The sequence below is a fragment of the Acanthaster planci genome, linkage group LG02 (assembly GCF_054643075.1).
Source record: "Acanthaster planci isolate LZ-2023a linkage group LG02, COTS_SCS, whole genome shotgun sequence".
Lineage (NCBI taxonomy): Eukaryota > Metazoa > Echinodermata > Asteroidea > Valvatida > Acanthasteridae > Acanthaster > Acanthaster planci.
This window is the reverse complement of record NC_141778.1, coordinates 32,143,840-32,168,048: the sequence shown is the minus strand read 5'-3', so window position 1 is coordinate 32,168,048 and position 24,209 is coordinate 32,143,840. Positions and strand designations below refer to the sequence as shown.

The 24,209-nt window shown below is 40.5% G+C and overlaps 4 protein-coding genes across 4 annotated transcripts in view; 2 read left to right on the top strand and 2 right to left on the bottom strand.

Moving 5' to 3' along the window:
• The window catches only part of LOC110977006 (uncharacterized), a 52,329-nt gene extending 42,425 nt beyond the window's left edge, over positions 1-9,904 (bottom strand). The window contains exon 1 of the mRNA XM_022230768.2: positions 9,788-9,904. The gene's annotated coding sequence lies outside the window, so the exon portion shown is untranslated. The remainder of the gene's footprint in view (positions 1-9,787) is intronic.
• LOC110977004 (aromatic-L-amino-acid decarboxylase-like) lies at positions 7,975-18,100 on the top strand. The gene is made up of 12 exons (XM_022230766.2): positions 7,975-8,198; positions 9,796-9,909; positions 10,152-10,274; positions 11,650-11,784; positions 12,070-12,180; positions 12,524-12,556; positions 12,975-13,136; positions 14,484-14,551; positions 14,900-14,993; positions 15,188-15,286; positions 16,008-16,109; positions 16,296-18,100. The coding sequence occupies exons 1-12, from the start codon at positions 7,998-8,000 to the stop codon at positions 16,854-16,856; spliced, it is 1,803 nt and encodes a 600-aa protein (XP_022086458.2). The 5' UTR covers positions 7,975-7,997; the 3' UTR covers positions 16,857-18,100.
• Positions 18,101-19,001: 901 nt separating this feature from the next.
• Positions 19,002-20,621, top strand: LOC147800151 (uncharacterized). The gene is made up of 3 exons (XM_087133726.1): positions 19,002-19,337; positions 19,482-19,532; positions 20,060-20,621. Exons 1-3 carry the CDS (start codon positions 19,227-19,229, stop codon positions 20,168-20,170), a joined length of 273 nt encoding a protein of 90 aa, XP_086989852.1. The 5' UTR covers positions 19,002-19,226; the 3' UTR covers positions 20,171-20,621.
• On the bottom strand, positions 19,526-23,454 carry LOC110977009 (uncharacterized). The gene is made up of 3 exons (XM_087133727.1): positions 23,278-23,454; positions 22,054-22,104; positions 19,526-21,631 (listed from the first exon to the last, which is right to left on the bottom strand). The coding sequence occupies exons 1-3, from the start codon at positions 23,314-23,316 to the stop codon at positions 21,521-21,523; spliced, it is 201 nt and encodes a 66-aa protein (XP_086989853.1). The 5' UTR covers positions 23,317-23,454; the 3' UTR covers positions 19,526-21,520.
• Positions 23,455-24,209: the final 755 nt, after the last annotated feature.

Here is a 24,209-nt window from a genome sequence, read left to right as displayed (position 1 = left end):
AACGATCCCATTTAGCCTACATAGCAGTGCAGCCAGTGACCTGGGTGTTCTATTATGGTTAGAAACATTCATATACTTGAGTGCCAAGATGTTCTTTTCTGCAGTAATTGCTACATCATTAATCAAACAAAGGAATCCGACCAGTCAGAGTACTTTATGAAACACAAGCTTTCAGTTGTGCCCAGTCTGATGTAATTCCTTGGTTTTTAACACACTGGAGTCGACTGCTAAGGATATATATCCATAGGAAGATGAAGGCTCTAGCATTATGTCGAATAGTGTAGGAATAACGACACGGAGGCATAACATTTGAGCTCAATCGAAAGTTTAGCTAAAAACCGTTACATGCACGACAACTTGCGAAATCTTTTTTGTTTTGCCTCAAATGCGTGTTTGCACAGGTTGTTGAGTAACTGGACTGAGTAGTGTGTAGTCGAATGGCCTTTTTGGCTTCCATACTGGTTAACATCATTGTCGGGTTTGATATCGTCCATTAACCACTTACTTATAAATGCTTCAGCAGCTGTAGCAAAATGGTCTGTCAACGATACTGGTCTGAGCTAGTTTAAGGATCAGTGGGTGTGACTTGGAGAGGTACAAAGATTGTCTGCTTCCACTGGGCTGGAATGACTCCCTGATGGAAAGATACATTAAGAGCGTCGCGGGAATCCTTCGGAGACTGTTACTTAAACTATACCTTGCAGACTTAACCTTGGGCAACATTCTGAGTTTTCTAACTTTAGCGCATTTAAAATAGTCACCTGATCTTAACTTGCGGAGTATGCAACAATTAACGAAACAACCAAGAAAGGAAGAACAAACTGATACAAAAAGAAGCATTTTTGTACCCTTAAAGCAACTATATTAAAATGTCAGGAGTGGTATACCAAACTCAAAACAATTAGGAATGATAACACAATCGTCTTGTAAAAAAGGTCCCTCTTAAGGAAGTTTGTATTTTTAACATTTGAAATTTTAGGGCGATGCCTTTACCAGTGTTGATCATAGAACTTCTTGTACAACTTACAAGAACAATTTTTTTCTTATATTTTATAGGTGTGATCTTCGAAATGGAAGTTAAAGTAGGAGGAAGCTGATGGAGATAATCCATTTTTCACTTTGATAATTTCTTCATCAAGTGCATACCAGAGGTGAAACTACACTGTACTGCATAAACGACGGCAGCAGCTACATGCAAAGGCATACATTACATTTTTGGCGATATCATATGATTTAACTTTAACAGATCCTCTCAATAAATAAGAACCCCCTCGTCCCAGTTAAACCCCGCTGTAAAAGTTGGCATCCAACGTTGCGCAGTTATATTCACACACACAAACCCATTCACTCGAACACTTTCTTCCTTTTGTGGGATACTAGAAGGCTATCCGGCTTAAAATCACACCACCCCAGACACAACGCTTTGCGTACCAAGACCGACACTGATGTTAACCTGTTTTTACGAGCAAACGAAGCGTAGCAGCTTTGAATTAGTTACTTCAAAGAAAGTGATATTGGAGTTGGATTCAAATTAAAATACGTACCGACACGTACTGTTACATGATTTTTTTCAAAACCATACTGACCAACAAATTCCGTGCCAACAAAGAGGTTAACATGTCAAATGAAGCGTAACAGCTTGGAAGCAGTTCCGTGTCCGCGTCCAGAGCAGCTATGGTATCCCCATACAAACACGTATGCTGGCATGGCCGGCGTGGAACTGGATCCACCTTAAATGTAGTACTTCAGTCTTATTGACTATTACAACCTAACGAATGACAAAAATTCTTGATTTTGTCAGTAATGTCTTGCAGATACTTTCCCATTTAATGGTCTTGATACCAAAGAACTTAAAAACGCAACCCTGCACCTAAATTCATGTGCGAATATGCCTACTTCTCCTTAGACCCTATCAAGCCTGAATTTAGATTTATTTATTGAGGATCCTGACAACCCTCAAAGTTGATTAGCAACTCACTTTATTATACATATGATAAATTTAGGAATCATTTTGTTGCTGACCAAATTGGAAATTTTTTCACGTCTGCATTTAAATGTAAGAAGTTTAGCCCAAAACATTTATCAGCTAAAGACTCTGCTCCATTCCCTAAATCACAACTTTTCTGTCATGCATAGGCCTTAGTGAAATTTGGCTTAGCGAAAACTCTTGTATGAATAAACTGAATATACCTGGGTAGGCCTATATTCTGTTAAATAAGTACAGTACAGACAAGATAGAGTTGGTGGTGGTGCTTTGTACGCCTATATTTCTATTCATCTTCAATATACATTAAGACCTGATCTTGATGCCATAGGTGATAATTTTCTTGAATCTATTTTTGTTGAAATCATAACTCCTAATAATCATAAAAATATTATCGCTGGGGTCATAAATGCCAGATAGTAACTTCTATAATTTTATAAGCTCATTCCAATCTATAATCCGGCAGGTAACTAATGGAAATAAGCATGTTTTAATAATAGGTGACTTTAATTTTAACTTACTTAGTTCTGACCGTATTAGCCAACCCAGAAAGTTGGATGTTATCTATTCATCCTCATGTATACCTCTTATTATTAGTAAGCCTACTATGGTTACAAACACATCTACCTTTTTAATACAGCCGTTTCACAAAAGTGCGCCACCAAGAGTTCGCAACGCGTTGGTCAATCACAATGCGCGAAATTTGTCGACCCAGTGCGCGTTTGGAAAGGGTCGACAAATTTCGCGCGTTATGGTTGGCAACGCATTACAAACTCTCGGTGGCGCACTATTGTGAATCGCCCGTATTGATAAGATGATTACTAACATTTTACTGTTATCAAAATCTGGTATTTCGGTGACCGACATATCTGATCACTTTCCAATTTTTACCTTTTTCCCATTTACTATAAAGCCTCGTAATTTCCATCATATCCCCACAAGTAATTATTCAAAAGAGAACACTGCAAATTTCAAACTGGAACTCTGTGTGACTGGACTTCAGTCCTTAATATGCAAAATATGTTGACAAAAATCTATCGTGGAAGATACATGTTAATTACATTTGTTCAATAATATCTAAGAATATAAGAATAATATGTAAACTTAAAACATATCTTCCAAAAACATTTTATAAAGTTTGTATAATACTCTGATTCTGCCGTACTTATAGTGTGGAATACTTGCCTGGGGCAGCTGTGGCACTAGCCAAATAGAGAGAATACCCAAACTTCAAAAAAGGCCTTGCACATTATTAATTCTACCTCTTTTCAAAAGCACAGCAATCCTCTTTTTCATCAATATAAAAAATTGACAATCCGTGACATTTATTACTCCTAACTTAGAACCCTTATGCACCAAGTAAATAATACTAATGTACCTGCGTATATAAGTTCAATGTTTGTAAAAATGATAAAATCCATTGAAATGACAATTCGGCGAATTTCATTGTTCCTCTGTACGCACCAATCTTGCAATTATTAACAGTATGGGGTCCCAAGTTGTGGAACTCGCTAGATCTGTCATTACAAATATAACCAATCCATCGTTTTAAAACATAAATACAACATGTGCTTACTGAACAATTACATGGCTCATTGAAAACAATTACATGAGTAATTCTCACAGGGTTACAGGTTATAGACCGTATTCATCTCCTTCTTATTTTTAACCATTGTCGTATATAATTATACGCAAATGTATGCTCATGTAATGTCCATGTGAATGTGGTATTTGTATATGTAGATATGTAAGTGAGGGTCCCCACTCGACAAGCGCTGCTTTTCAGGGACTCTCTCCACCTTTGTGTGGAAAATAGAGTCAACCTGAACCCGAACCTGAGTTCCGAAGGCCATTTTTTTTTCAAATTTTGGTCGGAAGGATGTTATGCACCGTCTCTTCTGTTCGTGTCTGCGTCTTCGTCTTGTGGACCGTCTGCGTTACGGAAACCAGGCTTTAGAGTTGGATACACTTATTACCGATTACTGCATAACACTGACAAAACTGTACTGCACAGCCAATTTTGTGGGAAGGCACTACTGATGTTACAGGTAAATGAAGTGGGCTTTGAATGCCCTACTTCATTGTCAGTGTAATTTTTTTTCCACAAAAACCTGCCGTCCGGCCAGTATGAGGAATGGGTGCCGCATTCTCATAAAGAGAAATAAAAGAGCAAACTGTTTAAACCCCAATTGGGGCAAATAGGATCTTACATAACGTACATGTACATGTAAATAGCTGATACAGGAGGCACGTAAACAGTTTGGAATCAAAGAGAAAGCTTAGGAGATTCATTTCATCAACACTGGATAATGTTACTGTGTAATTAAGGTGCAGCAGTTGTAATAAGTAAAATGCGGTGATGGTTTTGAAGAAAGACAATGTATTGCCTTCCTTTAATAGTTGTCATAGCAGTTGATTCCAGCCTTTGGAAAAATACTTGAATCAGCATATACAGATGAATGCAGTAACCCAGGGTAGGGACTAGAAGTCCAGAGAATGCCAAAATTGAGTTTAAATTATTATTACGTCATCATGCAATTTCTGAAATATTTCTTGTGTTCTGTATGACACCATATCACTACAACTAGGCCTACATGACTTAAGATTTTATATACGTTTACGGGCTGGGATGTTTTATGGGCCTAAATAATACTAAGATTTTAAGGTTGATTCGGGTATGTGTCACGTGTTCTGACCTGTAGTAAGCCAATACATGTATTTCCATACATTAGATAAGACTGAAAGAAGTTAAGTTAGATAAGTTAGAAATGACAAGGGGGGGTGTTGGAAAAACGTTGTGTTGACGTGTTCAAATATTATACCTTCAAGTTAAACCTTAAAGAGCGGGGTTATTTCTGACCTTTCTCACAGCCAGGTGGGTGAATTCCTGTCCTTAGGGACCCGGCTGTCAGTCAGGCGCGAGACTTTTTTAAGTGACCTGGCATACATCATACACCTCCCTATCGGTATGAGTCAATTCAGTCAATCTGGCATACGGTTTTGTTGTTACGGTCATTTGAAGTTCAAGGCCACATGCATGCCAACCTGCCTGCATTGAGCAGGGCAGTGAAAAGTATACATTTTGGGTTGATCCGTCTCAGAAAAATGGCCGCTGTTCAAGAAAGGTATCTTTGAATTTCACAAAATAGGTGTGAAAATTAGCGCATAGAGTTGCTTAAAAAATCTATTTCGGAGTCAACCAAGTTGCATGTCGACTCTACTGCAACATCGGGAGGGGGATAGGCCCAGTATCCCCGTTGGCAGATGGGGACCCATAGCCTTTGAATCAAGGCGCTTGTGGCACCCTGAGCTAGTAAAGCCTAGTTTCCATATCGACGTGAGAAACGCAGAGAGCAACGCAATCAAGACGCTAACTGCAACGCAGACATATGGAAACATGTCAAACGGAAGTGTCGCCACACTACGCAAACCAGCCCCAGAAGGCCAACGCTGAAATTGATAAAGCTAACCGAAGGCAATTCGCAGTAGCTTAAACATAATACGGTATTCTTTTTCAAACACTCTTTAACTTACCAAGAAAGCATGTGTGAAAAAATTGGAGAACAATTTAAAATTGGATTTTAAAATAACCTTTTTCAACGTTCGGAAATGTAACGTACACGGACATCTTTCAACCCATTTTCTCCGAAATGTCACTTAGGCCTATCACAAAATGAAATCTGAAGCCTGATTCTAATCCGGTATAAATTCAGCTGACTTTTTACACAGTGAAGGACTCTTCTCCGCAGATGGATTTTGGTATGTCATTTGCTTGCTGGCGTCGCCATTTTAAAAAGTGACCACCACTTTGCCGAATTTTAGCGCACGCGCACAAACTACGTGGAAGCGGCGAACGTGCGTGCATGGACTTAGAGAACTAAAGAAAGATGGCACTGAACGTGTTATCATTGTAGTATCTGGGTGCCACGGTTTCGTGCTACGACTACATCACAGTATCAGGGGCCGGTTGCCACAGGCACCGTGACTAAAGGCGATCAGACGAAAATGATCCTGACCTATATTTTCACAATCCCTCCGGTTTTTGGCAAACCATTCTTCTTTACTCAAAAGAAACTGAGGGGGCAGGGCACTATTTACTGAACTTTGCAGAAATTATCACTTAAATTAGTGCACTGCACCCTTTCCGCCCCCCCCCCAAAAAAACCTGGTTCTGATCACCATTTGGTGCCCCCGTTTTGCTATTGACAGATTACAAACTCTTACATACGAGATATACATGTACATCGAGTTGCGAGTTTCAACGGACGCCGTGAATGTCAGTTCGTGGGCTTAGAATTGCACTGAACGGATTTCAAAGTTTAACAAAGGTCACAGGGTCAAATTTTTCACTTTCAGCATAGTGATTGCATGGGGTCCCAACCTAACAATGATTCTACGCGAAGGTATCATAAACTTTCATCGTTCAACGATTCACTGCAAAGCTGTTGCCGGGTGTCACGGTCTCAACCTAATAGTGGGTGGATACAAATAGTGACGCATAAGGGGGCAGGGGACAAGTCTACACTCCCTTCCCCGGCAGACATGTTGTAATTTTGGTTGGGAATTGAAAGTACTGACACCTTCGATATGTTACTATAACCTGCTGAGGCAGTGAAGTTTTTTAAACGACGAATAAACTTGGTGATTATTTAAAAACTAAATCCATTTTTCCCTGGACCAAAAACCCGGATACGCCACTGGACGTATACTAAATTAAAACTGGCCGGTTCGATGTTTGGCATTAAAATTTGCTGCCAGAAAATTGTTTTATAAACTGCATCGGAAGTTAAAGACAAAAAAGCTGTTTAAAAAGTACACAGGGTTATTTTCGTGGAAGTTAATAGCCAGTTTCAAGACAAAGAAGGCCTGAGTCTATTGGGAAAGGCTGAAAGAAAAGGCAGCTGAGAGGAAATGACAGAAATGAAAGACTGAAATAATGAAGATAAAACACCTATTCACACTGTTTTTAACCTAAAATAATAATATTGTAAACAATAATGTTGGTAAAACAGAACAGAGTGATGGAATTTTAAATTGGTAACACGTGGGGAGAAACTTCAAGAATCAACTTCAACGTAACATTCGGGATGGATGCGTAATGCGTCCAACAGTACAATGATACAGTATATACAAGAGTCAAAGACCGTTGAAATATAATTCTGTTGAGCTCTATAAGATACAATATTTGACGGAGGCTAATTGTTGAATAAAATAACCATTTCTAACCTCATGGACACCCATTTTATACTCCTGGATAGTGTGAATCAACAAGTGGCAAAGTGTCGTGCCCAAAGACACCACAACCTATAAGGTATGACCATACAGAATCCACTATTTGCAATTAGCCAAAGATCTGAAGATCAATGCGCTCGGCTGACGTAGCCTTAAAAGCACGTACAACAGTCGGAACACAGTTATCCAACCGGGCTCACGTCCCCCTTGCAACTTGCTGGATTTAGTGGTCTCTGTGCATATTATGTAGGGTTGGCTACTAGCAGTTCCCAGACAATAACTGCTGTGGTATGGAACGCCAAATATCTCTATATATCAATACGATGCGACTAATGTAAAGTTACTTTATTCAAGGGACGTTTTCCCAACTCCTGTTGTGTTCACAACTACAGTTTTCGTGGATGATTCGTTGGCAGTCGAGATTTTTTAGTTTGCTTTGTTTTTAATCTTGTAGACCGTTTTTGTAGAATTTAACAAATTATCCTGAAGTGCCGGTACCGTGAAATAGACAATCAATTAACTAAGCAGCTCATTTCAAGCCTAAACATGGTCTCACAGCACCATTGCAGGCAAAGAAGGAGCAAGTTACACATTTGATGGGAAAGGGAAGATTTGGCGTTCCATCGGTATAGATTTGCTTCCGGTGAAGTTGACCGCGTCAAGGCGTATGTGCAGCTCTGCATCCAGTCACAATAATTTTGCTGTAGAGTAAGATAACCGTCACGGTACTGTCTGGAGAATCCTTTTCTTTCCTCGAGGCAAAGCATACATAAATCAAAACATGGATGAGGACACGTTCCGTCGTGCAGCCGGTGATGTGGCCAATTTTATCGTAGATTACCTGAAAGGTGTTAAGGACCGGCCCGTGTTGCCCTCCGTGGAGCCTGGCTATCTACACAAGTTGCTTCCCGCAAACGCTCCCCAGCAACCTGAGGCATGGGAGGACGTGATAAAAGACGTATACGACAAGATTCTGCCTGGAGTAAGTCGTCAAAGTAGCCGATGGAGTAGTTGGGGTGTTGAAGTCTTTTTCAATCAAGTTTTTGCCCAAACCTTACTTACACATTAAGCAACTTATCATTTTTATCCGAATCTGTCTCATTAATAGTCGTCAACTGATTCAACAAACCGGCAATAATGCAGTCTGAGGTAAAGCATGAAAATGCAGTAATTCCCCACGGAATTTTGTTTCAATCGCCCAGTTATTAAGTTAGGAAGGGTAGCGCAAACGCGAGGAGTTCTCGCTGGTTCTTGCGCTAGTGCCTTTTACACACATAATTGTGCGCGTGACGTATTCACTTCGAAAATAGCTCCATGTTCGGTACTCTATTGCAATAGGGACCCCAGAATTCTGTATAAAGACACGGACACGGTCTGAAAGAGAAGGGAGAAAAAAAAACCGGAGAGCCAATACAAATAACAAATTTCAAGCAAATTCCAAGCAAAGCTGTCAGAAACGGGGATAAAGTTAGTCTCGTGGAACGACTGTTTTCGTGTTGTGCTCCTGGCTTGCGCTACGACACTGCATTACGCGACACGTTGGCCTACTGTATAGTGTACACGTATTCAACCACTTGTAGTATGAAAAATAAAACCAAACCTGAACGTGCACATCCACCGATAGAATGTTTTACTGCCAGTCTTTAGAGGAAAGTATTCTTCCTGCCTCGTGGAAGCTTCCCTTGTTGAAATGTCGGACTTTATTTCTCTTTGAAAAAATCCTCCAGGGTCACAATTATAGCCTTTATTCAAGTCTGGCTATTCCAGTGTGTTATTCTTAAAAAAAATTTTCAGATGCCTTTTTTGGTTTCTTGACAACTGCGTTGAACGACCATTTCTGACGTCGAACGAAGATTGCAACTCTTCTGGAGATAGTGATGGTTCGTGATCGCGGAATAAACTTATAAGACTGCAAACAGCTCGAACATGTTCATATCGCGTGTGTAAACCCTCGCTGATCAGGCTGACCAAGATATCGACCTAAATATTCTAACTTCTTGTGGTGAAAACTGATTTATTTTATATTTCCACATTTTCACGATACTTTTAGTTTGCACGGGTACTGATGTCCTGGAGTAACCTCCACTATGTTTCATTTTGAGCAAGCGTTGTTCAAGTACCAACTGACTAGCCGTGTCTTAATGTGCTTCCGGAGAGACGTCTATGCTTCTATTGCCAGCATGCCCCCCCCCACGTATTTCCAATAAAAAAACAAAGACCCATACTGCAGACCCAGCTTGGGACAACAGATTCAGGTGCAGTCTAATTATCTCAGGGTATCAAAATCTTGCCTGCAAATGACTATTCCAGGATAAAATAATCAAGACATCACTAAGGAGTAACATGGGAACTCTGGAGTTCCTTTTCCACCTCTGACAAAATGTAAATAAGTCTCTAGTCCCCGTTCCCCACCAACAATGTTTCGAAAACTGTTTTCCTCTCACGAACACCAAGCCCCAAAAATTATCATGTCCATTCATGCATCCTAAGGCAGGTGACGTCGAACTTCTTGGGCAAAGATCGACATTAATTGGTCAATGGACAAAATTGGTTTCATTGTTTCGATCTCACCTGGACAGATGACCCACTGGCACCATCCACATTTCCACGCCTACTTCCCGGGCGGTAACTCCTATCCCGCCATGCTGGCGGAATTTCTGGTTGCCGGGCTAGGCAGCATCAGTTTTACCTGGGTGAGAACATTAATTTCGTTACATAAAAGAAATTTAGCATCGCTGCTGCAATGTTGTATTTGTTAAGTATTTAGTCTAGTACGCCACTAGTGTGGCTGTCGTGGCAAGAAGAGCATTGGTGGTTTCAGAGTTTTACTGTGATAGTTATGGTGTTGTTGTGGTGATCGTGGTGGCAGAGGATGTATTTTTTTACCAAATCATGCTTGCACAAATCTTAATTCTGAGTTCCCCCTCTCGATTAGATTGCCTCCCCTGTCATGACGGAATTGGAGACGGTCATGGTTGACTGGGTTGGACGCATGATGGGTCTACCAAAGGAACTTCTACCGTACACCGAAGGGTGTAAAGGGGGAGGGGTCATTCAGGTAAGGATGGGCGCGGTCTATTTGGTATCAGAAATAAGACAAATCAAATGGGTATGACTTTAACAAATTATACCACATCGAGTGTGTATATACTTGAATTCATAGTTAAAAGGTAGAAAAGTCGCTTAGCTTTCTCAATGCATTTCCTATATCATTTTGCTCGTGTGCTGAATTAATGCACAGTCTATGGTTTTTATTTACTTAGGAGCGCTCTCATCTGTTTTCGAGATAGTAATAACACAGATTTTTGACACTGCAAAGAGGTTCTTTTGCAACGGCCTCAAAAATATTACATGGCCCTCGCATGACATTCAAAACACACCGGAAAACCCACTGACCAACGAAACGATTGTGAAACTCCGAGCATCATTGTCTAGAGGCAATAGCTGCTCAAGTGATTTTCCATGAGATAAGACCAAGTGCGGTCAAAGGTCCTGGCGTTGCTGGGAATATAATTATAATCCAGTACATGGAACGGACTCGAGGGTGACTGTAAAACGTAAAGGTTGATCTTTAAGTTGTAATTACTAATCCAGAATGGAAATCATGCCGAGGAAGGAGCAATACCGGTACTCCCAGATCGTACTATTTTAACTGGGAAAGTGAAGTGCGAATTAAGGCTCGATCGAATAACCACCAACCGCTCGGTGAAAAGTAATACAGATTTTTATTTACTGCATAAAATATGTCTATGGTCGCAAACTTGGGGTAGAAAAGGTCAGCAGCAGCACTGGGACGATGAAGAAAGATTGTTTAACAACTTTTGCTGCACGCATGGAAATGATTTAAAATCAGTCAAAGACACACTACAGTATTGTGCACCCTTGTCCTTGCCACTGACGGCGGAAGCGGGGGGGGGCAGTGCCCCCCCCCCCACTTTTTCGACTGGGGGGCTTGCCCCCTCACTTTTTGCAAGGCCCTCTCCGTTGCACAATGACGTTGAAGGTAATTGATTTAGTTCGACTTGTTTTAACAATTGTCACTGCAGCCAGAAGTTGAAATTTGTATGACAGTTTTTACAATAGATTTAAAAACTGATTTAAAAATTGGTGACGTATTACTTCAGCTTACATTAGATTTTATTTATTTTGTAATTTGAACCTTGAAAGGAGTGTAAACACCCTTTCTTATAAGTTTTATAAAATTTCTTGGATACACCTTCTTCGAATTTTTATGTTCAACTCAATCCCCCCTCCAAAACTTTAAACGTATACAGACTTCCCGTGGTGATGAACAGAGATTTCGAAGTCATGGCAGTGTTGTAATTCTACTGCAGGCAGACGAATTTATTTGTGTTATTTAATTGAACAATTTTATTCATTCATTCACTTCTTTGTTTTTAATTGTCACGTAATGTTTCCTTTTCATCTGTTAGACTTCATCCAGTGAGTGCACTCTCGTGTGTCTGTTTGCTGCCAGAACAAAGACAATTAACGCCATGAAGGAGAAACAACCAGATGAAGATGACTGCATCTTGCTATCTAAGCTGGTGGCTTATTTCTCAGAAGAGGTACAAAAACCCATTGCATGAGAGTTCCTCTCCAGCCTTGTTTCTCTCAACCTACCTCTCATGGTTACCTCCATCGGCTGATGATAAAGAGGTTTTTCAAATAGTGGACTGCATTAGTATTACTGCGAGATGATGTTTGAGATTTTACTGCATAAATACGGCTATAATATTTTTGTTTAGTTAATGTTGATTAGAGATCAGAGAGTAAATACACAGCTAGGGGATTGAAACATAATGAATAATATAGTCTGGTTAAAGGTATGGCACAATTCGTTTTCTTATCAGGCCCATTCATCGGTGGAGAAGGCGGCCAATATTGCCTTTGTGAAAAGACACATTTTACCGACCGATGATGAGTTCGCTCTCCGTGGGGAGACTCTACGCAAAGCAGTGGAGGTAAAGCTTAGAGGGTTACATTCGAGTGTATAAACGCAGTAGGCATACTGTAGGTTAGTCCTTTCAAATTTCAGCGTCATTTCATGCTTGGTCCAGAGGGCTTCACTTTTATGTCTTAGTACAACGAGTTGAAATTATCCTGTGCAGTGAATTTCCATTTTCTGTCAAGATTCAAAACATGTTTTGCTAATCGTGATTGCTATTAAACTGCAGTCTGGCCAATTTTAGACAAGCTTGTAGTACGAGACGTCCCAAAGAAACAGATTGACTTTACAGTGAATGATTTTGGGTGGGTTGTATTGCAAGATTATTGTAGTTTTCATGCCTTTTATTTATTTTGCAGGAGGATATAGCAAGTGGACTGGTTCCCTTCTTTGTGAGTAACATTCGTCCTTTTCTCTGGTAAAGGCAGCTCCAAAATAGCTTAAGTTATTTTACCCACAAAAAGTACGTAACAGTTGTTATAAGACTTTTCAGGCCAGATAAATATGCGTCTGGTTTAAACTGGAACATGTGAAGGCCTAATTCCCGTAGAATAATTGAACGTGTGGGTCTTGCCATAGAATGGTTGGTCCACATTTAAAAATTGTTTTGAAATGACACCCATATAGGCCACCCATCCTGCTAGCCTGCCGGAAACTTTTGAATCAGGTCAATACCAACCTGGTAAAAATTCCTGTATCGGCGAAGTGTCACATGACGCCCACACAGTTACATCCCGTTGTGGAAATCTAAAATATTTTCTTTTGTAAATTTAGCTTGAGAGTGTGATGATGGCATTGTAAAATACTTAGGTCTGTGCTACCATGGGAACAACAAGCAGTACAGCTGTGGATAACATCGAGGAAATTGGCCAAGTCTGCGCTGAAAAGGACCTGTGGCTTCACGTGGACGGAGCCTATGCTGGCAACGCACTCATCTGTCCAGAGTTCAAGTATCTACTCGACGGATTCCAGGTAAATGGGGGCTCTGAAGGGACATCGCCAATCGTCAGCAGAGGTTTATTCATTAACGTGTCCTCTGAGGCACGAGTTTTGTATCGGTGTATTAGGCTCAAGTGAACATTTTGTGCATTCGTTGTAACTAAATTAAACAACAAAAAAGCACCTAAGACAACATGGAGACGCCACCACGCATAACCTTCATAATGACGATTGGCGCCAGGTTGCAATATTGACGTCTATATTCCTATAAAGAAAAATCAGGACTCCCTTTTCGGGTTGTGTCAAATCTACTCTTTCAGTGGATCTGAAATATATTGGAGAATACCATAAACAAAGAAGATCTTTTTAAAAATAAAATCCACATTTCAAAAAGGTTACTTGGTAGTAATCCGAGAGTCAAGATCTAAACTGATCTAAACAAATGCTGTTTTGTTCATAATGTAGCAGACCAGCCCCACGACAGTTGGAGGTAGGAGGAAGGAGGAAAGGGCACTCTCAAAATATCTAATAAACAATGAAACCACATTTGTTTTCCTTAACAAATGTAGGCCTGGTATATTTGCACAGTACATGTACACTAACAGCAAACTTCACGGATAATCAGTCGTCCCACTGTGCCGCCCAAATCACACAATTTCGGGAAATACAAAATTATTATACGCAAAATAATTACTCACAGGGAGTTTCTAAGATTGATACTCCTAAACATGACTTACATCAGAAGTCATGCTCCCCACAATATACACGGAAAATGCACACAGAAATTGGAAGGGCTCAACACTTTGTGAAACCCACAGAAAGAGAGCCCCGAGTTGCCCTTGCGTGGGAAGCATCAAGGTCAAACCAAAAGTAATTTCATGTACATGTAAATTAACTACGTGACATGCATTATGTAAAGGGAAGAATCAGATGCATGAGTGCGCACTTACTCGGCATGGTCCTTAACATTAACCATGCCATGGAATAGGCCTCCTCTGCTATTGATCCTATCTCAGTCTGCTACGACGTGTACATGGAGCAGAACCGTATATATAGAGAGTTGCGACAAAAGTAATCATTTTTGGAAACAAACTGGCAACTGGACAGTTGATATACAATAGCTACACACTCTAATGTACCCATTATGAACAGCCATTTTGTGTCCAAAATTCTGAAAGAAGCCCTGCTCTATCTATACAGCTCTGACAAGGAGCTGTGCGGTGCTCCCTTTTGGCAGAAATCCTGATACCCACGATTAAATGATAATGTTGGGTGTCTCTTCTTCCCAGAGAGCAGACGGAGTGGTGGAGACATATATACAGACGAATATCTGACCACTCACTCAGATGAACTTTAATATTTACCATAATTTTGTTCCAGTATGTGTCGTCATTCAACTACAATCCTGTTAAGTGGATGCACGTCGGCATAGACTGTTCTGTTATGTGGTGACTATTCTCCCCTTTCTTCCATCTTCAGTTATATCCACGTTAACATACTGTAAAATCTTTCAACCCCCAAATTTTGCAGAGAGTGCTTAGTTAATTGTGACAATGGCCTCTCTAGCCTGGAAGATCAATCGCCAATGGCAATTATCTGCGAAAATGTTTTCACCAAATCTAACTCTAAAAACAGGTGACATCTCCAGCCACAAACTCCTCTTACCCATCCTTGACCGTTTTGCGACAAACACTTGCGACCGCTTGCAGAACCAGTCCTAGATTTCATAATGCCTGAGTTCCGAAAAAGGTTAACAAACAGCACGTAATTAAAGATATTAACCATTCACTGAGCAGGGTGAGGGACAAGTACTTACTAGTCGAAGCACTGTCCATCAACCGCATCTACTACATGGAAGCTGAACAAGAGAAGCACTTGCTTGATTACAGGGTAAGAGAGCACGATCATAGTCAGGGTGACTTTGCCAAGGTCACGTGATCTCTAAACTCACGCAGTTCTTTCCTTTTACTGTTGTATTCGCACATTTGCTGAATTAAAAACTACCCTTGCCAAATAAAATAAGAATGTTTGACTGTTCTCAAGTGATCAGTCTTGATTTGTAACTGTAATTCTGACTTGGACAGAACTGGACCATCCCCCTGAGCCGCCGATTCCGGTCTTTGAAACTGTGGTTTGTCATCAGGTTGTACGGCGTGGAAGGACTTCAAGCTTACATAAGATCGGTTAGTTATACAACGTTTTTGTAAACTTTGCTTTGATAAATACAGTAAAAGTTTGTAATGTGTCTCTCAAGAGTACTCTCTCAATGCAAAAGAGTGAAAAGCCGACTCTCCGAAAGTGAGTCCCTCATAAATCTACTCCAAAAGAGTGAAAACCATTCTGAAAACCACTCTAAAAAGAACGAAAACTCTCCAAAAAAGGGTAAAAACCACTGCGAAGAGTTATTTTGCACTCTTTCGAGGAACCATCTCAGTCACAATTCGAAAAGAACGGTTCCTCGTATGGCTCCTGTATGTTTTGGAGTAATTTCTCACTCTTTTGAGGGTTTTTTCTGTCTTTTGAAGGATTTTACACTTTTTAGAGTGTTTTTTCTTCCCCCTTTAGGAGTGAATTTATGAGGGACTCACTCCTTTGGAGAGCGATTTTGTTCGACGGACGTTTTCAGGTTTTTGCTTGATCACTCGTTTGCTGAATGATTTTATAAAATTGACCCACAGAACAATTTTCTGAGTCTATTTTCTGATTTGGGCGAATGCTTTTCAAGAATTATCACTTACAAACCTGGAAAGCTAGTTGTACGTTGATGTCGGTTATCAATTTTCTCCTGTGACTTTATTTTCATTGTGGAGGGTGATTTTGCTTCAAACAGATAATTTCTTCAAACCTTAATATCATCTAAGAGTGAACTGATTTCATTTACATGAATTATTATTTGGATCACAGCACGTGGCCTTGGCCAAGTTGTTTGAGTCTTGGGTGCTGGCGGATGACAGGTTCGAGGTTGTCGGCACTGTGAAGTTCGGCCTCGTGTGCTTTAGACTGAAGGTACGAAGCTCTTTCCATATAGGTTATCCTCTTGTGAATCGGATATCGTAATGATTTCAGAGCCATGAAGGCAACAAGTCATACATGTTTGACAAATAGGAGGCATTTGACATAACTGAGGAGCATTTTTCGTGTTTCGGTATGCTCATTTTTGTTACAACCAAAGATCGGATTTACTGTTCACAGGGGGAGAACAATTTGACAGAATTTCTCCTGCAACGAATCAACCAATCTGGCAAGGCCCACATGGTTCCGACCTCCCTTAAAGGGAAATATGTTATTCGCTTCACCCCGGCTAGTTGGTACTACTCCGAGGAGATCACTAAGAAAACCTGGAACATCGTCACCGACTTCGCTGAGGTGGTGCTTCGTAAACACCAGGAAGCCGTCAAGCGATTCCAGAGTCTACTGGCCAAGTACAAGGACTACGCTCGAGCCAGGCGTGAGTCAGTCGATGAGGAAGTCTTTGGAGAAGAAGAGGAGGGATCGTGGACCGGAGTCCTCCGCAAGCTTGGGTATCAAGCCAAATCCATATCCTCTGAAGCGCCGGCCAGGCGCCTCTCTTCTCTTGATGATATTCAAGAGGATTCTCCCCTGGATGCCGTTGGGAGAAATGCACCGGTGTCTCCCACACCTGAAGATCGCAAGGAGCAACGGAGAAGAAAGAGTTCCTTCCAGTCGCTGACCCGCTACTTTGGCGAATCAACGAGGACAGTCAAGCAACCGAGCGAAACACTCTTTTCCTAAACCGTATAAAATAAAGGCATGATCTGACACCATCTCTATTCTTATATGCTATGAGAATAGGTTTATGACACGCATTCATACGTTTAGCAGAACGGTACCATATGCTTATGATTACGAACATGACCAGAAAGTTCCTGTCCTTATTTTACTTTTGTTAAAGGTATTCCGCATTAAGCAAATATTGACTGCTTCAAGAGGTGTAGTAAAACTAGCCTTCCGGCTTGATCCACAGAGCATTATATTTTCCCGAGACGAACATTTTCTTATTCTTATCCTACACTTTACACAGGGGAGTCTGATAAAACAAATTCGGGCACTAGTGCATGACTATGACCTCCTCAGGCGTGAGAGTAACCAGAAGAGGGTCCTAGGGAAATAGAACCCTCTTCTGGTCACTCACAGTACCTCGGGGCGCATAGACGTGCACTAGTGACTACATTGTTAGTCCATAATGTATACAATGCTACTGTTTGTATTCTGATGTTGCTTTTACATTATTGTAACCTTTACATTATTACTGCAGCTATATTTGCTCCATTAAACGCATTTCATTTAACTTACTAGTGATATTTTCGGGGGGAAACCGATATAAGGGTGTGGAAAGTTTTTGATTGGTAGAACGTTACAATGAGTCATAAAGCGAATTTTGTTTATTATTTTAATATTTGTATTATTACCATTCTTTTAACATACTTTTCTTCACAATATTAGTTTTAAAAGCTTATATTTTCGAAATTGTTCGCATCGTCAAAAAGCAATTTTAGAAGCACATGTAAATCAACTGATTGTTTCTGCTCTTGGTAGGAATCGAGCCCCATGCGGTTGGCATGGTTCTCTGCAGCTTTTAATTTGCATTCAAACGGTTGGATCAATCTGAGAACAACTGATCGGTTTTTGGATTTTTGAGATACACAGGCATTCATCATGTACCCCACATTTGCAATCTCTGTCTATTTTCTCCAGTTACTCTATGGTTTTAGAGGGGAAAATCAGTTAGCATATATGAATAAATCAAACGTCTCTACAAAATTATTTGCTTAATTCTACTCATGTGGTTTAAAAATAAAGGGTTGCTGCCTTCAGAGATTGATAAAAAACAATTGTGTGGAGCCTCCTCGTTTAGTAGCCTGCTGGCTTCTACCAACCAAAAGGAAAATCGGTCCAGATGAATCGTATCTGAACTAACAAGAATTCCGATCAGAAAGGACAAACAATAGTATGATAGTGAAAATACAACCGATTTACTTCACGTGGTCTATTCCCAAGGAACACTGCAACTATACAATGAAGCCGGCGCGTAGGTGGGAGACGGATTTTTTAAAAAGGGGGAGACTAGTGGAAGTTCATTCTCTTCTCAGAACTAAAGAATTGGGCTGTACAATTACAAGACCTGCTGTATCACACCTTGCTTCACACCGATAAATGTTACTAAATAACTTGACCTACTCAGTGGCATAAGTCTTCAAGTAAAAGAAATAAATCACCCGAGGCGTGGAAATTTGAAAAGTGGGAAGGATGGGGTTTCTGGACGCCACATGAAACTAGGGACACTGACACTGGTGTACATCTTACACCCCTTAAGCTTACATCAGAACGGCGAATACTTTTCTCCCATTTGAAGGTCTACTGAATATACTTTTTCTCGCTACAAAAAGTGTGTGTGGGGATGATTCTATGACCCCCCAGAAACTGAGGGACATATCTCCCCATCGCACATGGATTCGCGCCCATGAACGTCCTCCTTGAGGCAATGCTAATACGTTGGTAACGACTAATCTTTTTCGCAAACGTTTCTGCAAGGACAAGGCAAACTCAAAGCAGAATGGGTGAAGCTTATCACTGCTACGACCAAACACATACTCGAAGTGTGATCCGTTGACTCAAATCCGGTTCAGCCAACTGACATAAAGTCATTACTAAAGAATGTGCAAAGATCATTAACTGGCTGTATACAGGGAAATCAGGTTTCTTTTGTATGGTCTAGTGCACTTAAGACTACCCGAGCTGCTGGTACACGTCTATTTGGTTAGCAAGTGCACGGTTATTATTTCCACAAAATTATCCAGCGAAGGCACATCCCTAAAATAATTTGGGCGCTTCGGACATTTTCCTATGGCTTATTGTTTGCACTATACACTCTGATCCCTTATGCAAAGCAGTATTTACTTTGAAACCGCCTCTCGCGGTTGATATGGTGTGACGCAGCCAGATGACTTTCACTGACATTTGCTATAGCAATCTGTCGTTTGCAGCGGTATACTGGTTTATAGAAACTTTCCCCGTCCAAGTATACAATTTGTTTTAAAGTCCGAGCTTACGTTAATTTCTTATCTAACTTCTGCACTCCGTCAATTTTGCTTCGCGCAGAACATGGCAGGCAATAGGTTGGTGCTCTGTTCTACTCTGCTTCTGCTAGCAGTCCTTTCACTGGGATGCCGCCAAGCGCCCGAAAAACGATCGTGGCCAGAACTCGTCGGAAAGGTAACTAATGTAACATCCATAATATCTACATGCACATTGGATTCATATAAAGTGGAAAAGGATATTAAAGCGATTAAAAGTGTACAACTTCATCATCTCATGCACACCTGACAGTTTCCACACTATTTTGCTTTACTTTCACAGACAGGAGAAGAAGCTAAGGCGGTTATTGAGAGAGAGGCACCGTCTTTGGAGGTAAGACTTATATTGTTTTATTCAGTTACTGCGTGTTTTACGAACATCATAGCATTCACGTACCGTCCACAGGGTAAGGACGGCAGAGGGAGTACATGTAGCCTACAATAAGTAATAACTATCCACTGACGACGATAATGACGTTTGAAGAAGCATTATTTTAAAGAAGGCAAAGTAAATTGGCTCTTTCTGACATGAATCATAAATGAATAAATTCCATAAATGTCTTTGGCCTATAATTATAAGTCATGAGTTTCACGTGCGCGTCTGCGCATATCTTTTAGAAGAACATTTGTGTACATTTGGGCAGGCGGCCAGCTTTTCAAGAGATTTTTAACGGGAAATAAAAACATTAGCTTTTCTCAAATCGGAAAAAAAATCTACTTTAATTTTCCTAAGTGAGCGGAGATTAGTAACAAAGTGCTATGTCGGAGGACACGAGAAGTGCAGTCCCCTAGTGTTTTCAAAATCATGGTCGCTCGTATTTTGAGGTTTTACTCTATTATTTCTAATTTCCATTGTTGTAGGTGCAAATTGTACCTTACGGATATGCTGTTACAGAAGATTACCGGACTGATCGAGTTCGTATCTATCTCGATGTTGAAGGGAGGGTCGCCGAGCCACCCAAGATTGGCTGATTAGACCATGATGAAAAATGGTCAAACGTTACCACCTGGGGCCGAGTGAACTTAATCGGAATCTTTAATGTAGGTTAATTTCATTAAAAAAACTTCTTTAAATTTAGATTAACTAAAAGACTCTGTTTTTGTTTGTTTTGGATTCAATTAAATCAGTTTTCGGAAATTGTTACATTTCGCTCTAATCACTGGACCTCTGTTGATTTATCACAGATGCATGTATTTCGACATAAAGTGGAACATGTCAACCCACCTTTCCAACTATGCCCAAATTTTCCGGATTACCAATATTTCATTTCTAGATATTATAGGGTGACATTAATAGCAAGCCAAGTCAGCGTGGGACGACATCCGTTTCGAATATTATGCCTATAAAGCTATTGAGTGAAATGAAAGAAATTTTGTTCCGTGTCTCACATTTTCTTGACAATTGTAAGTGGGCCTCAAAAACTGGGTGTTATCATCAATGAGTCAGCCTGCTTCTCACCTTTCCAACTATGTTCAATTTCCTAGATTATTCAATAGGTTCGTTTCGGGGTAAGTTTAGCAACCCAAGCCAGTTGGGATCGAGACCCACTTGAGAATTATTGCTATACACGTAATCAGCTATGAGCAGGCCACAAATTTTGTGATATATTTGTTGCAAATCTCGATTTTTCTCCACAGTTCTAAGGTTTGCCTTGTGTTATGAAATCCAGGACTTTGCTTTCATCGGTACAGTCAATATGAGCTGTTTGCTCATGAGTCACTCACAAGAGGTACATTTAGTTTAAAATGCAATGACATATGGAAAATGTCATTTTTTGCTTACCTTGACAATGAACTCACTTTAAGATTTTTCGGAATCATTCAACTTAGTCCTAACCTCTGCATCTCTGCTCTCGTATATTACGTCATACTTTACAAGATCTACAAGCCCGGTTGATTATAGATACAATGGTGTATTGGCTTTGCCTTTTCTTGTTTTATATGATATACCTCAACACTTGCTTATTGGTAAAGGAATATTGTAATCAAGGACATTTCTAACATAATTCATTCACATTTACTAGACTCTGTCCAATCCTAGGAACGTAGACCAGCACAATTTGTAAACGAAACAAACATAAGAAATTTAAATGAAATTTAGTGGTGAAATTCCATTTATTGTATGATAATAATTACAGTTGACTGCTATGTTAAACGTTAGTCGTCTTCGCTTATCTTTATCCAATTATAAACAAAGACATTTCAGAATCATAAATGTCATCACAAAATATAATCTGTGGATGCATCAAATCAGTAACGATCATGAGTGTTGCATGATGAATCTCCATCATTGCACACAACCCCCTCCGAGAGGTTGTTCAATCAACCGACACGGGGAGGTTGAACGACTTTCTGATGTGCGTCGACAAAAATGCGCACCCGATCCGTTCTGAAATCCGCGGTCACCATACAATCCTCCGGAACGATTTGGACCTAATTAAAACATTGACACAAAAATGGAAGTCAACACATTCGCCACTCTTCCTAGAATGATTACACATTTTTCACCATTTAAACAATTCATAAGGCTTCTCACGACAACCAAACTTTTGTTAACAGTCTTTAATTGTGAGGAATACCCAAGTCGTTCCACTGAGGCAATAAACCGGGTTGCAAAATGCTAGCTGGTGACATTTAATTATAGAGGAAAATTAAAAAATATTTAAGCACACTTTCCTTCAGAGTACAGTAAGTAATTGATTTGCATAAACGCCCCCACTGAACAAAGCATAAGCTCATATTATCTTGATAAAAATTGGCAAGCCTATGCCCTGCAGCGTGTTTCTCGAAGGAGAAATGCTGTTTATTTTGCCCCTGCTTCCAAACATGTCAGTTTTGTGGACGATGATGCTTACCTCTAGTGATGGATTTTCCTTCTTAATATCTGCCTTCGCTTCCTCACCACTCTGAAACAAATAAGCAGAAACTGTCTGCATAGCAAACCCACAATTCACAATCCTTTCCTTTCAGTATTTGTATATTTAACCGCAGATCCAGCAAGCAAAAAAGGAATAGCCCATCCGGTTATTTCCTGGTGACATGCATGCTTGGTGACTGGTAAGGTATCTGAATAATAAATATAGCATAGATTTCCTCTCAGATACTGGACGGCGTGTGAAACAAAGTGAATTCATAATCATGCATGTTTGACAACAAATTAAATCCAGTTCAGGTGTAAACGCTTCAGTGTTTGCAGGCAGTCAACAATGAAGCATTTCGGACAGAATCCATACATCAAAAGATATCGAAATTATTACAAAAAACCAGCAAGCTTAAACGCCTAAATCCCAACAATTTCCATGTCTTCCAACTTCGAGTCATCTGTTTCTCACTTGTCAATATTTACAGTTCAATCTTTATTATGTTAATAGTTACAATAATGTAATCAGGCAGGCTACATACAGTACTAGATCTATCGATGTGATATAAAACCCTCGACCTTTGCACGGTGTGTGTTTAGCACGCAACCCAGTCCTTTGTTACTGGGTGTACTTGTGTGTGATAGGCGGAGCCTCCGGTTAAACGCCCCTCATCTGGCAAAACCAACGTTCGCACCCCCTACTAATAATGTAATACGCCGTGCAAGTTAGTCATTGGGACGACTTGGTGCATACTTGAAGCATGGCAGCCCTGATTGTCAGTGGAAAGGACACTGTATATACATGTACATGTACAGTGGCCAAATACATGCAGACACACTAACCGGAAGCTTCCTTCGGGCCTATCAATCGTTGTGGTTGATGTTCCAAAGGATAACGAACACACCCCGTCGAACAAAACATATGGAACAAGCCTACAGTACTACCAGCACGTAACATTAACGTATAAAAAATATCTTCAATTCATGGATTTACAAGCCAAACGAGTGACAACAGAACGAAACGGTCTCGTCAGTTTTATATAATCTACGGTGCACGATAGCACGTAATGCACGACATCCTCGGGTTAGCTACCTCTATGGGCTAGGTGACTATAGTATAGTATAGGCCTGTCATTTGTGACAAAATTAATATTATTCCAGTTGATTAATTAGGCCTACTAGTACTGGAATATGCGGAAATAACAACGAATTGGCTTACCTTCCCAACCAGTTGGGGCCATTCTTTCATTTCACTCATGTCGAAATCCTAAAGACTGCTGATAAAGTCTCTGGAAACTTTACTTTCTCATTGAGTGCGGGAGGCAAGTCGGAGTACGCGCACTTAGCAAAATAAAAGCGTCCCTTACGTGTGTCACATGCAAACTCCTCACGTAGTAACCTTGCGCAATTCAATACCGCCCTCTGTAGTTACCAATTGGCTTTTTTTCAACTTCGCGTTTGTTGTCATTCGTGTGGTGCCCGGCATACAGGTCCTTTCCACCGACATATTTTTTATGTATATCTGAGTTTTTTTTCCCATTCCCCCAAGCCATTTTCGTTGTTTTGGAAATCGGTCTTCCCATCTGATTTCCTCACATCCCACTCAATCACCACGCAATTCTTAAAACCTTTTACAAGTTTTCTCGGTGCTATTTGCATTGCCTATTGATTGCAAATCCTGCTTTTGATAACGAAGTCGCTGACTGAACCGTCACCAACTTGAACATTTGCAAGCTGCATCTAATAGCTAAACCGGCGTGTCCTGCTGGAACGACTGTCTACTGTATCACCCAATTAAATTTGCAGCCGATAGGGACGCTATTCAAAAAAATCACACACTGGTGTGAGTCTGAAAAGTGATGTATGCGATTTAATCCAAGTGTGAAACTACGCAGATCTCCAGGAAACGGCGCCATACGCGGAAACATATCATGTATCAGTTCTTGGGGTCACTCTTGAGGAGGTCAGGCAAAATCAGGTACCTTGGCATTAAGATTTAGAATGATTTGCGTTGGAATAGTCAAACCCACCCAACAGTAAAAGCAACAGCCCACCCAACATTCTGAGAATTTTTACCACTGCCCAGTTCCTGTCAAGCATGGGCAGAGATCCCGGGGGGATGGAGAAATATCCCCCACTTTTTATTGGGGG